The sequence below is a fragment of the Rhinopithecus bieti genome, unplaced genomic scaffold, assembly GCF_001698545.2.
Source record: "Rhinopithecus bieti isolate Rb0 unplaced genomic scaffold, ASM169854v2 scaffold_61117, whole genome shotgun sequence".
Lineage (NCBI taxonomy): Eukaryota > Metazoa > Chordata > Mammalia > Primates > Cercopithecidae > Rhinopithecus > Rhinopithecus bieti.
Genome location: NW_016824934.1, coordinates 3,467,809 through 3,483,990, shown reverse-complemented (window position 1 = coordinate 3,483,990; position 16,182 = coordinate 3,467,809). Strand labels below are relative to the sequence as shown.

Sequence of the window (16,182 nt, the reverse complement as noted above, 5' to 3'; positions counted from 1 at the left end):
GCGACCTTGACAGTCATTAAGCCCCACTTCTGCCCAAAGCTTCAGTCCTCTTAACAATGTCCCTATTCATGCCTTTGTTGAATGGCCACAGTTACAAGAGAGGAAGCTCCATTGCCATTGCAACGTGCTTTCTGCCTGTGTGGGTCCTCTCATCCACTGGCACCTGCTGGGTATCCCAATGGGTAAGGTCCTGTATGCTAGATGTTTTTAAATCTCTTCTCTATCAAAACCTACTTGACCTATGTCTCATCAGGGTACCATTTCCTGTGGTAGCTCATCTCCAAAAGTAGCTCCAACAAGCCATGCCTTTTGACACTCACGGCTTTGTGTAGTTTCCTCCCACAATGAGCCAGGGCTGTCCTGTAACATGCTCTAACCAACAAGATGGGGCAGAAGTGATGCTCTGCCAATTTGAGGACAAAGCTTTGGGAAGGCCTGGCAACTTCCACTTTAGTGCTTCTGGGAGCCCTGAGCTGCCACATGTCTGGCTACCCTAGAGACACTGTATGGAGAGGGAGAGTCTCTGACACTCCATGGAGTGAGAGAACAGTCCCACTGTCCCAGCATGCCAGCTGAATCCAGGGTTCCAGCCACCTGCCACAAGGTCCCAGACGTGTGTGAGCTATCCTGATCACCCCAGCCTAGTCTGGCCCCCAGATGACTACAGCCCAGCTGACATCACATGGAGTACAAGACCCACCCCACTGAACCCACAGAACGCTGGGAGATAATCATCAAAGCCCTATGTTTTAGGTGGTTTGTTCCACAGCAATAGATAACTACAGTAATTCCTATGAGCACTTTGGCACAGACTGGTTTCTCACTGGTTTGGGTGGTGTCATTTGGCAGAGATGCTTGACTCTTGGGTGATGAAACCTCCTAGAGACCGTGTCCTAACCCAAAGGAGTCCCCTAGTAGTGGGACACCAGGCACCATGTGGGGCCAGCAGGAGATATTTCTGAGTACCGGGTCCTCTCAATGCCCCAATCTCATCTCACAGGCTACACACTTAAATGGAGGGCCAGCCTAGCTAATTTTTTTAAGGACATCCATTTTTCCTGCATCGCAAGGCCATGAGCTGTCTCCCTTATACTTGTAGATAAATGGGAGGCAGATTCCCACCCAGTGGGGGCAAGAAGGAAATAAACACAATTAAGGATACCATTTTTGAGACTCAGGTTCTCACGAATCTCCTCGTGGTCGCAGGGATGAGTGAAGTCAAAGATACTATGTCCTGTTAGCTCCACCTGTTTCAAAAACAAGGTTAGGCATCATTATTCCTAACAGTGAAGTAAAAGACTCCAAGAGGAAGCTGAGCCACCTTCCAGATTTGGAGGCAGGGAGGAGATTGAATTGGGTTTTCTCATAATTCCAGTCCAGTGTCAGGTCCACAGACAGAAAGATGTAATGGGGGATTACTGCTGACAGAAACTTGGTCTGTTAATGAGTCAGTAGAGAGCTGTCTACCAGGATGGACATGAGCAAAGCCAAACCCAATGCTTGGGGGTAGGAGTGTGGCCTGAGGCATGTGGCCTGAGGTCAGTGAGGGTCACAGTGGTCATTTACAGGGAGAGGTCAAGTGGGATTGTGGCTAGCACCTTCTACTCATTTCTACCCCCAAATGGAAACATTTCTTCTTTTGAAAGAGATAGAGGAGGGTGTCACCTGTGTAAGTCCCATGAACTTGCTGATGTTTTCTGACAGAAAGATCATGTCGCCATCTTGGGTCACCACAGCAATGAAACCCTCCAAGGCTTTCAGGTACAAGTTGTCCATCTGCTGGTCAGCTTCAGCTTCAGACTCATTTTCGGAGCAAACTGGAAAGAGAGGGGGGTGGGACAGCTTACATGAATGTGGAGTGAAAACAGATGTGACTGGCACAGATAGGCATTTGCCAGGGATGGCACAAAGGCATCAGGTGGACTTTTCTGGAAATGTGCACTGCCGACCATCTGAATGTCTGCCCCAGCCCAGCAGCAGGCACTGGATGAGCACCACTGCACAGAGGACACCCTGACAGGGGCTGTGAGGACAGTGTGCTTGTTGTTACAACAGTACTTCTGGCACTAGTAACGGGAGCAGTAGGAGCTGCTGTGTGAGTGGTTCGGGGTGGAAGTTTTCCCAGGCTGCCCCTGGCAACCACCTGTACAGCCTGTAGACTCGGCTCTTGTCCCAGACCAAAAACACCTCTTGGGCCCCAGGTCTTTGGTTGTTATACACAGACCACAGACTTCATTTCAGCCCTTTTCTCCTAGTTCATTATTTATCTCCAAAGACATTTACTTATGAAAATTTGTATTTATTCAGTGCAAACATCAATCAAAGTATGCCTGAATATAACGGTAGTCACAGTAGTAGGAACAAATTTTAGCTGCTAATATATACTGCAATCACTACATGAAAGGTACTGCACTAAGCATGCTATGTAATCTTCACAATGACCTACGAGGTAGATACTATTCTTAATCTCATTTTACAGATGAAGTGTAGAGAGGTTAAGCCATTTGTCCAAAGGTATAAAGATTGCAAAGTCAGCAAGCTTTGACAGCTGAATCCAGAAGCCACATTCAACCATTCATAGGCTTTGGAGTTAAACACAGGTTCTATTCCTAGATCACCCTCCTATTAGGCTATGACTCTGGATAAGTATCAACCTCTCTGGATATCACTTTCCTCATCAGCTAAATGGGAATAACAATTTCCACCTCTGAATTGTAAGGATTAGATAAGTATGTAAAGTGCCTCAAACTATAACAACAGTAAATTCTTTCTTCTTTCTGCTGCAAGACATGCACTACCCTCAAATTGCTCAGATCCCGGGTGAGGAATATATAGCGCTCAGAGATGCAAAGCTAAGTAAAAGTTCAAGGGTGTCATAGCTGGGCTCCCAAGGAAAAGTGTAGATGGGACGAGCTCTAAGGGTCAGAGGATGAGGGGGTCGCTTTGGGGTGATCACAGACAACTAACTGTTCCAAAGAAGATTTGCAGAGACTTAGAAAAAACAGATTTCACTCTGTGGAATGAAAGAAGGGCCTTCTGAACCAGATGGGATTATGTGAGCACTGGAAAACACCTGGAGCAAGCTCCCTCCTAGACTGAAGAGAGGCCCATCTGGCTCAAGAGGAGAATCCATCTCCCAGTCTCAGAGATTGGGCTGGTGAGACAGGCCCAGTGTCCTGGAGGGGCCTCACGTGTCAAGCAAATGTGATCAGAGGAGTGCATCTCAAAGCACTGCTTTGGGGAGATTAGTCTGGCAATGGCATACAGAAAGGCTTGGAGAGAGTGAAGCCCAGAGGTGCAAAACAGAGTGAGCAGGCAACTGCATTCTCAGCAGGCTGTACAGGTGGTTGCTGGGTGCAGCCTGGGAAAACGTCCACCCCGAACCACCCACACTTTGAGTATCCTGGCCTGTCTAGTATACCTCTGCTATCTGAAAAACAGACTCGGCTCTTGTCCCAGACCAAAAAAACCTCGTAGGCCCCAGGTCTCTGGTTGTTATACACAGACCACAGACTTCATTTCAGCCCTCTTCTCCTAGTTTATTATTTAATTCCAAAGACATTTACTTATGAAAATTTGTATTTATCCAGTGCAAACATCAAAGTATGCCTCATTTGATTTACAGAATGAGGGGATTAGAGAATAATTTGTCACTTGCAAATATTAATATTCACTTAACTAAAAGGAGTCTTTCAAATGGAGACTATTCTAAGGAATGTAAAATGCAATTCAGTGTATGGGTCACTTGACCAGGGACACACCAATGCTGTGAAATGTCGTTCAAGGGCCTTTCTGCAAGGGCACTGGATTTCTCTTTTATCTGTTTTCTGGAGCCTCTAAATTTAAGCTTTGGGTTACCTGCCGTTATTCCTCAAGAAGAACAAATCCAAATTACAAGATCTTCCTACCAAGAGGCTTCAGTGGAGGAACAGGGGACCAGCTACCTTCCAGGACACAGGATGAGAGAACACGCCGGAGTCACAGATGCCTTCTGCACAGCATCACAGTGGGTCCTGTCCAGGGATGGGCAAGCCTTCAGAGCCAAGAGTTGGGCTGTACAGAGTAATGCCCCGGTGGCTTTCCCTCTGTTTTGCTAAAACGGTGAACCAAAATAAGGGAAATTCTTTCCTCTCCACACCCTGTTTCAGGTGGCTAGCCTGGAGAAGGGAGAACCACAGGTCATGGGAATGGCCTTATACCATACATATATGCACATCTGATCCCTGCTTGGGGTTTCTGCTGACACACCTGTTCTTTGCCAGCTGACCAGCCTGCTGAAGTGATGATGAACCAGTGTCCCAGGTGTGGGTGATGCCACTGTGAATGTTAGCTTTCCCAGCTAAAATCTTCTTTTGAGTGGGGGCTTTAGGGGAGAAAATGACTTAACTCAGGGCTTTCAAATTTGAGTATGCATCAGAATCATCTATAGGCCAGGCTAAAAGAAAAATTTCTGGGACCAGGACTGCTACATAATTGGCGTGGCCCAGTGCAAAATAAAAATGCAAGACCTCTCATTGGAAAAATTAAACCAAGCCTGAGAACCTTCTCAGTGTGGCGCCCTCTAAGACCGCCTGTGCTGCATGCCCATGAAGCTGGCCCTGGATGGGCCCCTGCTGGGTTCCTGGTTCAGTAGGTCTTTAGTGGGAACTGAGAATCTGTTTGTTCTAGAAAGCTCACAGGTGATGCTGACCCTGCTACTCACAGGACCATATGCTGAGAGCTACTGCCTCAACTCAAAGGTCCTATGAGTGACCTTATGTAGCCTGTGTTGGCAGGTGGTGACTTATTTTGGAGATGAGTGAGGAGAGGTTTTCAGCGCCACTTCAATCACACCAGATAGGTGACCACCTTCTATAGATACACAGAGGCCAACCCTGTGGTTTCTAGCCAACTGAGAATATATTTTCTCTTCAATTTCTTTGATCTCAGTGGTAACGCTGACTTCAAAATCTGGAGTAATCCCAAGACAACCCTATTTGGGTTAACTAGTCCCAGAGGAAATAGTCCTGCTTAAAATTTCCTGTTTTTAACAGTTCCAACACAGCCAAACTGGTTTCCACCCATGCCCAGTGCATTTGTTTCCAGGAGGTGGTGAAATTGGCTACAGCAGCTTCGGGTCAGCTGGCCTCTGGGAGGGAGAGGGGCAATCTAGGGCCACAAAGGGAAACAGAATGTCTTGGGACAAAGGTCACAATGGCTGGAGGAGCAGGAAGCCACCAGGTTGGCCCCAGGAACCCTGCAACGGCAGGACTGGGGCAGGGTCTCTTCCCTCTGTGGAACTATTTGCCCTCACAGCACCTGCTTATTCTCCTGGGAGCTTCTGAAGGAACCTGGCCAGGTCACTCCCAGCTTGCAGCTGAGAATGAAAACTGTGGAGCCAGGAGGTACACCCTCACCCTGGAGGCATCTCAAAGCATTGCTTTGGGGAGATTAGTCACCCTAGAGGCTCATGTCACAAATCGGTTGAAGACCCCTCTGCCCCTTCCCCTGTGAACACTCTGTCTTCCCTGATGTACCATTAATATCCTACTCAGTGTTAGGGAAATGGAAAAATGCACTCATTCCCTACACCGTTATGAAGTTTCTACTGTGTTCATGTCTGCTTTATGCTAGGCACAAGGTAATCTGTCCACAAGTGTCACTTACTGTGTGCTCAGTCCTGTCCTAAGGAGAATCAGGGATACTGAAAGGTGTAAGAGCAATCCCCTCGGAATCGACAGACTGGTGGGGAAGACAGAGATAAACTGCTGTACGGTGATGCAACAGTCCAGCATCAACTCTTGGTCAGAACAAAGTGAGGAGCCCAGAGTAGGTGCTCAATAAGCCACCAGCTGGGTCTGTAAATCATCCTGGGCTCTAGATCTCAGTTACTTGCTTCCGAGGACCCTGCAGGGTTTGACCCCAAAGACGAGAGATGGGTCATTAAAACCAGAGGTGCTCTGCTGAGACGGCGCATGCCCATCCTGGGGAGCATAACAAGATTCTTTAATGCTAAAAATAGCCCCAGTAAACAGGCTTTGATGACTCCCCACAGCCAGGATATGCGCGGGCTGAGGTTTTGGAGCACTTTTTCCGGAGCATCGCTCATTTCCTTCAAGCAGCACCGCCCATGTGGGGTGGGACTTCCTGGGCGGCAGGGGCTGTGCATTGGGAGAGAGCAGGCAGAGTGGCAGAGCAGAGCCTCCTGAGTGGTCTCAGAGACCAGGCTGCTCCACGGTGCTGCTGGTCAGAACACTGGCTGTAATTTTATTCGACCAAGGTCACTTTACCTCTTGTTTCCTACTCCGAGAAGTTCCAGGACTGCTCTGACTGTTCTTAAAGCCATTCTGATGGGGTCTTCCTGGTTCAGATGTGCTTGGCAGTCACTACTTTGTGACCACCACAGGGGCCTTCCTTCTAAGGCTCTGCCTAAACCGATTCCTCCCCTCCACCTGACCCACGGCCTGGACCCCCAATCCCCTCCCTCCCGGATGCGCAGACTGCAAGAACAGTGCCAGTCAAACTACAGGGAAATCATTCTGGGATCGCTTACTGGATCCTTAGCCATACCTTTAAATGCCACCATTAGCAGGCCTGGGCTTCTCTGATGCCTTTGACAGAAGGCACTGTGTCCTTCCTGATCTTCCTGGGCTCCCTGAAAGTCCACTAGGAGAGATTCATGCCTTTGTTCTTTGCATATATCTTACTATCCTATCTTGCCTCTCTGTATTACCCTCATAAGATGTAGTACGGGACTGGGTTCAGCAAACATCTATTGACTGAGCAGACTTTTTAGTTTAAGTTAAAGGAATGATCTGAACAAAGTCAGTATCTCTAGAAGAGATTGTATATTAGCTGTTCTCACCCATTAACATCCTCACATGAATCAGCTTATTGAGCTCTTTCCAAACAGGACAGAAAAAGGCCTTGATTTGGAGTAGGTGGGACAAAGGGGTGGAGGTAGGGGTGAAAGCCTGGGAACAGAAGTCTGAAAGCAGGGTATGAGAGGGTACCAGAACATGTATCTGCCTGCACAGTCCTTTCTTTGTCCCACTTTTCCTGCATGGGAAGGTCATATCAAGCCTTAAAAACTTTAAAATCACATTTTAGTATCTTTCCCTTAGTAGTCTACAGATCAGGAAAACAACCTCTTGTCATAACTGATGTCTTTGCTAAGCGAATGATGAATCCATAATGCAACTGACACTTCTCTTTAGAAACCCTGCTTCATGCTGATCTCCAGCTCCATGGAAAATGAATTTGACTTCACCAGCATGAGTTTGGGCAAGCCCAAAATTTAATTTTACAATGAAAAGCAAATTGTGTATATTCACTGCGGTTTAATGCCCTCAGAATGCAGAGTTGACCCTGATTTGCTCATGGTTTGTGGGGCTCATCTTGAAAGAGGATTTAAGACAATCAAGTGGCATTTCCACCGATGTTCCTGTAAGAGTGTGTTCTGTCCTCAGCCCAGCGTGGAAGCTAATATCATAAAGCTATTGTTTCAGTTTGCTTCCTGTGATATGAATCTCAATCGGCAGCCCAGACCCACAGCCTGAATTTCTCAACGTTGAGGTTTCCTCTCCAACATTCCCACACAGAACAGCCTACTGTGAAAATCAAAGGGAAGCATGTTACTAAGTAAAGAGAAACTTTTCTAAAGAAAAACCTGGTATTTTTTAGCCTTTTGAACTTTGAGGTATGCAACCAGCTATTTCCTACTATAAAGTGAGCCAAAATTGGTACTCACCTTTGTTAGAAATGCTTAAATAATGAATGTGCGGGTTGTTTTGCCTTGGAAAAGCTTGACAACTCTGCATTTTGATAGAAATTGCAAGAATTTACATTGGGTTTTCTTTTACATCATTTCTCCAGAAGCCTGTATTTAATATAAATCAATATATTTGTTTATAATAATTTTTATTTCTAAGCTATAACTTATTGAGACCTCAATATGTGGCAGGCTAAAGGATAAGGCCTTTTATATCTATTATCTCAATCCTCAAATAACACTGCAGGGTAAGCACCATTATTCCCTTTGTGCAGATGAGGAAACTAAAGCTCAAAGAGAAATTTTTACAACATTGCAGAGAAAGAAAGCAGCCAAACTAAGATTCCAGTGCAGGTCTATCTGCCCACAAATCCTGTACTCTTCTTCATGATGCTACATGTGTTGGAAAAGCAAAATACGATTTAGAAAGAAAAAGATCTTGTCTCACAACTTCTGAAAATAATTCAACAATCAGTCTAGAGAATGCGTAGCAGGAGCCTAGGAGAGAAGTCAGAGAAAAGCGGGTGCTGAGAAACCATCTCCTCCTCCCTGGGCTGTGCTCGTTCGGTGAGAACTTCTCCTTCAAGGACACCAGGACCACATGGCCAAAAGTAGAAACTTTTTATCCCTTTTCTTCCTTTCTTTCCTTGGGACAGAGAGGACCAGAGCTGACAGGCTAAGCTGAGCTGACAGGGCTCTAGCTGGTGTAGGGCCAAGCCCAGCCAGAGGGCAGGCAAGTTTGTGTCCACAGCTTTCAACAGGCTCCTGAGATGGGATAGATAAGGGATGTCCCAGTGTGGCCACTCTGGTCCTATCTCTGTGGGTGTGTTTAGCACACAGGGGTTCTCATCAGCACACGAGGGCTCACACCAGCACACACACGGGTAGATGTGCTCAGAGATCCCAGCCTAACTCCTGGCCTTCTCCAGGCCAACCTTTGAACCACTGAGATGGACAGCCAGGCCCAGGAGGGCAAGCATGGAAAACGAAGCCCTGCACTAGGGGGAAGGACAGGAATAATTCTCTGAATGTGTGAGGACCTCCTCCCCATCGCACTGGCCCCCAGCTGCCTCTGTTGACCTTCGTTCCCCTACCTTCTCCCTTCCCCCACACCCAATACCCCAGCCCTTGTCAACATCTTTGTCAACATCTTAGCCTGACCAGGTTTACACAATGCTCTTGCCGTCCCATGTCTGTTTTCCCATGGACCAAAATTCAAAAGGACCTGAATTCCAGGTGCAGGTTCACCATGTGCTAAATGTGTGACTTTGAGCAATCTTAACCTGTCTGTGCTTCACTTATCTGTGTAACAAGGAGAAACACTCAACGAGTCCACATTTAGTCAGAGGCGCTCTACAATTAATATACAGGTTGACTGTCGCTAATCTGAAAATCTGAAATGCTCCAAAATCCAACACAACGTTCAAAGGAAATGCTCATTGCAGCATTTAAAATTTCAGATTTTTGGGTTAGGGATGCTCAACTGATAAATACAATGCAAATATTCCAAAATCTGAAAAAATTAAAAAATCAAAAATACTTCTGGTCCCAAGCATTTCGGATAAGGGATACTCAACCTGTATTACCCCTTCTGGGGCTGTGTGTTGGTGGAGGAATTGGAGTGGTGATGAAGGAAGCAATGATTAATCCAAAGGAATTAATATCTAAGAGCAGAATCTCAAGTACCACAGCAGGAAAGCAGAGGAGAGGGGTCTCACTGTGGGGAAGGGGCCTTCATCCAGTCATGAAATCCTCCACTGTCTACTCTTTATATGTAAAGATGACTGCAACATTAGCTGACTTTGCCCTCGGTTATCCAGGAAGACAAGCCTTTTTAAAGGCAGGGGTGCACAAATGCCCTGTGATGGAATCTCCCGGCCTTTCTTATATCCAGCAATCCAACCCTTGCCAGTGCTCAGCCCACTGTTCTCTCTCTGCAGCATCTAGGACCATGTATCTGCCATTGTCTTGCATTGTTCTTTGAAAGTATTTATAGCCCATATCTTCCCCCCTTGGCTCTCCTGCTCTTGTCTGCACATTTCGCCTCTTTAGGCCTAGCCCTCCAACCCCAGGCCCACTGAACTGTCATCCTATTTTCTGAAAGTCTGCCCCCCATATCCTTCCTGTACTCCAGGGACTAGAATAGTACATTCTGGTCTGGCCTCCCAGCCTCACACTGGATTCCCTCTTTCCCAGAATAGCCACTTCATAACAGGATGGCGGAATCCACCGTCTCCAAGGCACCAGGCTTACTCCGGAAAACTGAAAAACAACCACCAAAGAACCCTCCCTCCCTGAGTGCCTCCCTCATGCTCACCCATCAGACACTGTCCCCACCTGTGGCACCAGACCAGGCGGGGAGGAGCACAACACGCTGCCTAGCATCCTTACAGAACTGACACCCCTGACGAGAATGTCACATAGAATCTGAGACCAGAAGACTTCTCAGGACACCTGTTTCTGGTCAGAACGCATAGGAAATGGTTTCCTGAAGAATGTAACTGAGAAAAAGCAAATGCTGTGTGAACTTTGGAGTTGCAGAGGTACCAGGGACGGGAGAACCAGTTGTTTTCTGGGGAGGGGTGATACTCTCGGCTGTCAGCTGTCAAGGACTCCCCAGTATGAGTGAGCTCAGCCAGGCCAGGTGATTTACAGACATCATTTCAGTCCATTCTCACTGACACCCTGGGCAAGAAGTATGTTTAACGCCATTTTATAGATGAGGAAACCAATGTTCAGAGAGACTAAATGATTTGCGTGGCCTAACTGGCTTCTCAGAGGGAAAAGATCATCTGGGCATGCCTTCTTGCTGTTCTGGAGAAGGCACTGGAAGTTAAGGATGAAAAGGCATCCTACAGACCCAATCTAGTGTGGAAGATGGGTCTTATGGGCCAGATGGCAACAAACTGAGAAGTCAGCAAAAGCTGTCCTTGGTTCTCCCAGCCCGTATTCTCCCCAGCCTCTGGGTGCCCGTGTTCTTCCCTGGTCCTGTCCCTGCCCTCCTCTCACGGCTGGATTCACGGTGAAGGTCACTGCTGGAAGACAGATGTTTAACACGAAGGAATAAAGCACTCATGATGGTGATTCTGTGGGTGCAAGTTCTGTAATGGGAAGACTTTCCAGCTCTGGCAGCAGAAGGGTCCCCTGCATATAGGAACATGCTGATAAGGCTGGCATCTGCCCAGCCTAGGGGAGCCTGCTGGCCTTACCTGAGGAGAGGAGCTTGTGTGTTCGCAGGAAGCTGATCGCCAGTCGCATGATGGAGGCCTTGTCCAGGTGGGAGCTCACGCTGTGGGGCAGAGGCAGCTCATGGGCCAGCTCGTAGAACACCTCCGTCTCCTTGCTCCGCCGGCACCGTGCGGCATCCCGGGACTTCTCCTTCCTCCTCTCCGAGCTACTCCTAAGTGGAGAAGAAGGGGTTAGTCCCCGGTAAGATTACTGTCAGCCTATCATACCTCTGGCCAGGATATCCCCACGGTCCCAACCCACAGCGCAGCCACACTCCCCCACTGGACTGATCTGGGCTCACACCAGTCATCTGAGCCACACACCAGCTGCTTTGTATTGTTAGCTCTGCTTTTGTGTGTGTTGGTGTCTTTGCAACCAATGTCCTCCTCTTGCATGCCCTGGGAAGGCCAAAACAGGGCTTCACGTGGGTGGAGTCTGGGCAAAGACTTGCTGATTAAATTAACTGTCAGTGCCTGGGACCTGGCCCTGGATTATCTGGGGACAGGGGTGAATGTCCAGGGATGGAAAGAGAAGGGTAAGGAAGCTATGACCAGTGGCTCAGATGGCTTTGTCAAGGGCTCTGGAGAACAAGATAAAAAACTGCTTTAAGGTTATTTTTCTGCATAAGACACATTCAGAAAAAATTAAGAGTAGTACTGAACCCTAGATCCCGCTTCATATCAGAGAGTGATTTCCACAGTAAAAACTGAAAATACCATTACAGCCCAAGAACAGTTAGCTAGACACCCAGCAGTCTAGAGTACCAACGTGCATTCTGTCAAGGATTAAAAAGGAGTGGGCACAAACATTTTCTAAGCACTGCCAGCATAGGTTGCCAGGCTGTCTCAGTCGCATTCTCCTCTTTGCTGCAGGATGGAAGGAAAGATGACACGCACTGAAGCTTGCCTCTTTTCAGGAAGTCCTAATGAAATCCTGGACTTTCTTATAAAGTCCATGGCAAGTTCTAACACAGGCAAATTTAAAAGCCAGAATGTTTAGATTGGAGTTCTAACTTCTCTGCTTGTTAGCTCTGTAAACAAATAATTTAAATTGCTTAGCCTCAGTCTCCTCATCTGTAAAATGACAACAATAGTGCTTACCCTAGAGTTAATTGTGAGGACTAAATGTGATAATTTATATAAAATCTTTAGCACTAAGCCTCTTCCACCAACTGTAAGCAATCGATGTTAGCTAATACTAATTAAAAAGATGGCCATGAAAAGGCAATCATGAGAGTTAAAAAGTTACAAAACAGTACAGGACAATTCTATTTTCATAGAAATGTATTATACATAATACTTCCTATAACTTATATAGGAGAAAGGCTAGATGTATAACTACTATTATAGGTATCACAGAAATAGTTCTTATAAGTACTTTCTTTTTTCATTATTATACTTTAAGTTCCAGGGTACATGTGCACAATGTGCAGGTTTGTTACATATGTATACATGTGCCATGTTGGTGTGCTGCACCCATTAACTCGTCATTTACGTTAGGTACATCTCCTAATGCCATCCCTCCGCACCCCCTCCCCACAATAGGACCCAGTGTGTGATGTTCATCTTGGCTTATTTAAACTCACACAACTGCCCTTGGAAGTAGGCATTATTATTATTATACCTAATTTACATATGAGGAAACTGCCCCATAAAGGCCAAGTAATTCACTTGTGGCCACCAGCAGGTAAATGGGGAAGTCAGGCTTTGCACTGGGCAGGTGGGCCCCAGAATCATGGTACTTAACCGCCAATGACTGTCCTGTCTCCTCCTACTCACAAATGTTAGCAGTTGCAGGGTAGTGAGGTTACAGGAAGTTTCTTCGGTTTTTGTTTTGGTTTATAGTGCTTATCTGTGTCTTGTGTTTCTATAAATAACCTATATTGCATATTTAATAAAGAAACAAATCTGTTTTTTATTTTTTTTAAAAGCATCTAAGCCGGGCATGGTAGTATTTGAACCTGTAGTCCCAGGTACTTGGGAGAGTGAGATGGGAGGATCACCTGGGCCCAGGAGTTCAAGACCAGCCTGGGCAATATAGTGAGACCCCATCTCTATAAAAAGATAAATAAGATAAAATAAAAAAGTGCCCAGCGCGGTTCATAGGTTTCAAGGCCTCAATTCAGTTAGCTCCAGCTGGCTTGCTCTGTCCTGCCATCTGAGATTCCAGAGACTGCTCCTCCTTTTGTTTGGCTTTGCAGCCTGTCATTTGGACAGAAAATCTGTATTTTGGGATTCATGGAATGTGAACATGCCTCTCAAATCCCTCAAGATTTGGGGCAGAAGCACTGTTTTGATTTTACAACGTGCTTCATTTAAAAAGACAGACTGTTCAGCTGTGCGGATGGATTGAGCATCATATACTCGGATTAAAGGACGAATTGTCCAACAGCTGTTGATGGGCAAGAAGAACCTTCAGAAAAATTGTGAAATGAGTGAAACTATTTTTCTTGTCCTCGCTCCCTTTTCTGCTTCCTTTACCTAATCCCTGTTTCCCTCTCTCCCTGACCTCCAACCCTCAAGACACCTACCCCTGTACCCCTCTTTCCCCACCTTCTCAGGAATTGCCCTGATTCGACCTTTAGTGGCAGTTTTTATACTGGTCCCTCCCATTTGCATTTTAATCCTGACCTGATTATGGAGAAAAGGTTAAAGAATTGCACGTATTCTGGCACAGGAAAGGAAGATGGGAAGAGGGCAGGATGCTGAAACCGCACACATCATGCCTTTGGGTCATGAGGGTCAGGTGAAAGATGCTGGATTTCATTCTCTAACACTAACTCTTGTGTTCTCCAACAAAAGCATCATCAACACATAACCTCGTCATCAGGGGCCAAGAGAAGCCATCCTGAAGCAAAAGCAATCCCAGCACAGGCTATGGCATTAACGCCAATATCTGCATGCACAAGGCTTCCCTCTGCCATTGGCCCCTTCCTTGGAGTAGAAGAGGCAGAGAGGAAAAGCCAGGTAGGGAAAAGGCAATCTGGAGTCAATGCTCTGACAATGGTATCTGATATGTGAGTCTTGCTATGCTTTTTGTGCCTGGTGCTATACCAAGAACCTTTCATATATTAGCTCATTATACTCTTCCTAACAACAAAATAAAGTAGGTATTGTTTACACAATTCAGAGATGTGGAAACTGAAGCTCAGACATAATACGTCATTTGTCCAATGTCACAAAGCCAACGCCTACATAAGCCATTGAAGGCTTTGTAGTCAGTGAGCAGACACTTAAAAGTCCTGAAATACATAGGGGATTCCTATCTAATTCCATCCTTGCAACCAAGTGAGGTGGGCAACACAGGTGTTGTCACTGTTCCCCTTTCACAGATCTGAAAACAGACACTTGAGCAGGTAAGTTACTTGCCTAGAGCAATCCAGCTAATCAGTGGAAGAGCTAGGGCTAGAACCCTGCTCTTCCTAGGCGGATACTCTTCTCACTGCTTAATGGTAGGAGATAGTGGCTTTAGCAAGAAATAAAGAAACAGCAACATCTTAACTTCCAGAAAAAGAAAGCTTGAGAATCTAAGGCAGCCTCTTGGTTCAAAAGTCAGGGAGGTGGGATTTCAGCTGAAACTAAAAGGACAAATAATAATACCTTTGCAGAAAGCACTTTTTCTTAACATGTGTTATCTCATTTGATTCTCACAACCCTGAGAGATAGAAACTATCATCCCCATTTAATAGATGAGGATGTGGAGATTTAGAGATTAAATAATTTGCTAAAAACATTGTCTCAAACCTAGTTCTTCTGGGTCCAAGATCAAAAGTTTTTCCATTGGCAGCAAGGAAACTATCATTTACTGTACAACTTTGATGTTCCCAGTGCTGTGCTGATACTTTCCCACAACCTGGATGTTCACACATACTTTGGGAAGAAGAGGCTAAGACTTTTTTAAATACAGTGAGAAAAATTTCATGAGGGGAGCCTCATGTCTTTAAGTGAGCACCCATTCACCTTAGGAGAGCACTTGGAATGTTAAGAGTAGGACTAAGAACTAGCATCAGAGTTCAGATGGGGTGGGAGGGGGAAGAAGGGACTCAGTGCTGTGGGCCTTAGCAGACACAGGTGCCGGTCACAGTAGTGCTCGGAATGTGGTAGAATGTTATCAGATGTAGCTCGGCAGTGCTCCATAAAAGCAGCAGGTCCAACCCTGCCGCAGAATCTATCTATGCTGCAGGTGGAGAACAAGCTGTTTGTTTGTTTTGGGTTTGGTTTTTTTTCCCTGGACATTTTAATATGCACAAATTTATAGTTAGTCTCCCTGAGGTGGAAACTCACATTCTGAAACATTTGATCCCAGCTAAAGTTAACAACCACTTAAGCACCAGGCAGCCAGTCAAAAGATAAAACAATACTGAACGTCCAAAAATTGTCAGCAGAGATATGCTACAATTAATCCAGGAAAAACCTCTTTGCCCAGAGCTTCGTTATCTTAAAAACATCTTCTTTTAGGTCATTGCTCCAAGCATGGCTTAGGGATCCCTACTTAAGTCATGAATCTAAGGATGATCTGTTCTTGGTCAAGATGATCTTGGTTCCTGACTTCCATATGAACATAGCCTGCAGTGAGGCCCCAAGATGTCTGTCACCAGTAACACCTAGGGGTTGGCTGCCTAATGAGCTAGACTTTTAGAGTGATTAGAACTCACATGCCTAATGCCTGTGGCCATTCAGGTATCAGAACAATATGCCTATTACTCTATAAGGTTAAATGGCTTAGAAACAGAATGGATTTCAGCAGGTAGAGATGACTGAAGCTAATTAAGCCAGCTGGGATCAGTCTATTGGTTGGTGGTGAAATTCTAAGCTGCTGCCAAGTTGCAAGAAGCTGAGAATGGAGGAAATAAAGGTTAAATGCAACTGGGAGAGGTCTAGTGACACTTCAATGAGGCTTGTGGCTGCTGTACAGGGGCTGCCTGATGGGAGAAACACACCCAGCTCCAGGTTCCAGAGATGAGGAAGAGTCACTGGTCCCCATACTTATTGGGGCAGAACCAAAGTCAGTGGTTCTCAGTTTTGCTGCTCACTGGAGTCACCAGAGGAACCTTAAAAAACAGATGTCTGGGCTCTACCCCTGAGATTCAGATTTAATAAGTCTCAGGTGCGGGCTGGGCAATGGGCGTTTTAAAAGCTCCCCATGTGTAGCCAGGGCTGAGGACCACAGTTCCAAAGCAGCCAGTTTTTAAAGGAAGGGTGGGT

At 46.2% G+C, this 16,182-nt stretch overlaps 1 protein-coding gene across 1 annotated transcript in view; it reads right to left on the bottom strand.

The window, feature by feature from the left end:
* The window catches only part of EPAS1 (endothelial PAS domain protein 1), a 90,510-nt gene that overhangs the window by 28,521 nt on the left and 45,807 nt on the right, over window positions 1–16,182 (bottom strand). The window contains exons 2-4 of the mRNA XM_017862716.1: window positions 10,960–11,150; window positions 1,666–1,817; window positions 1,163–1,247 (exon numbers count right to left, since the gene is read on the bottom strand). Of these exons, the coding sequence (XP_017718205.1) occupies window positions 1,163–1,247; window positions 1,666–1,817; window positions 10,960–11,150 (428 nt within the window). The remainder of the gene's footprint in view (window positions 1–1,162; window positions 1,248–1,665; window positions 1,818–10,959; window positions 11,151–16,182) is intronic.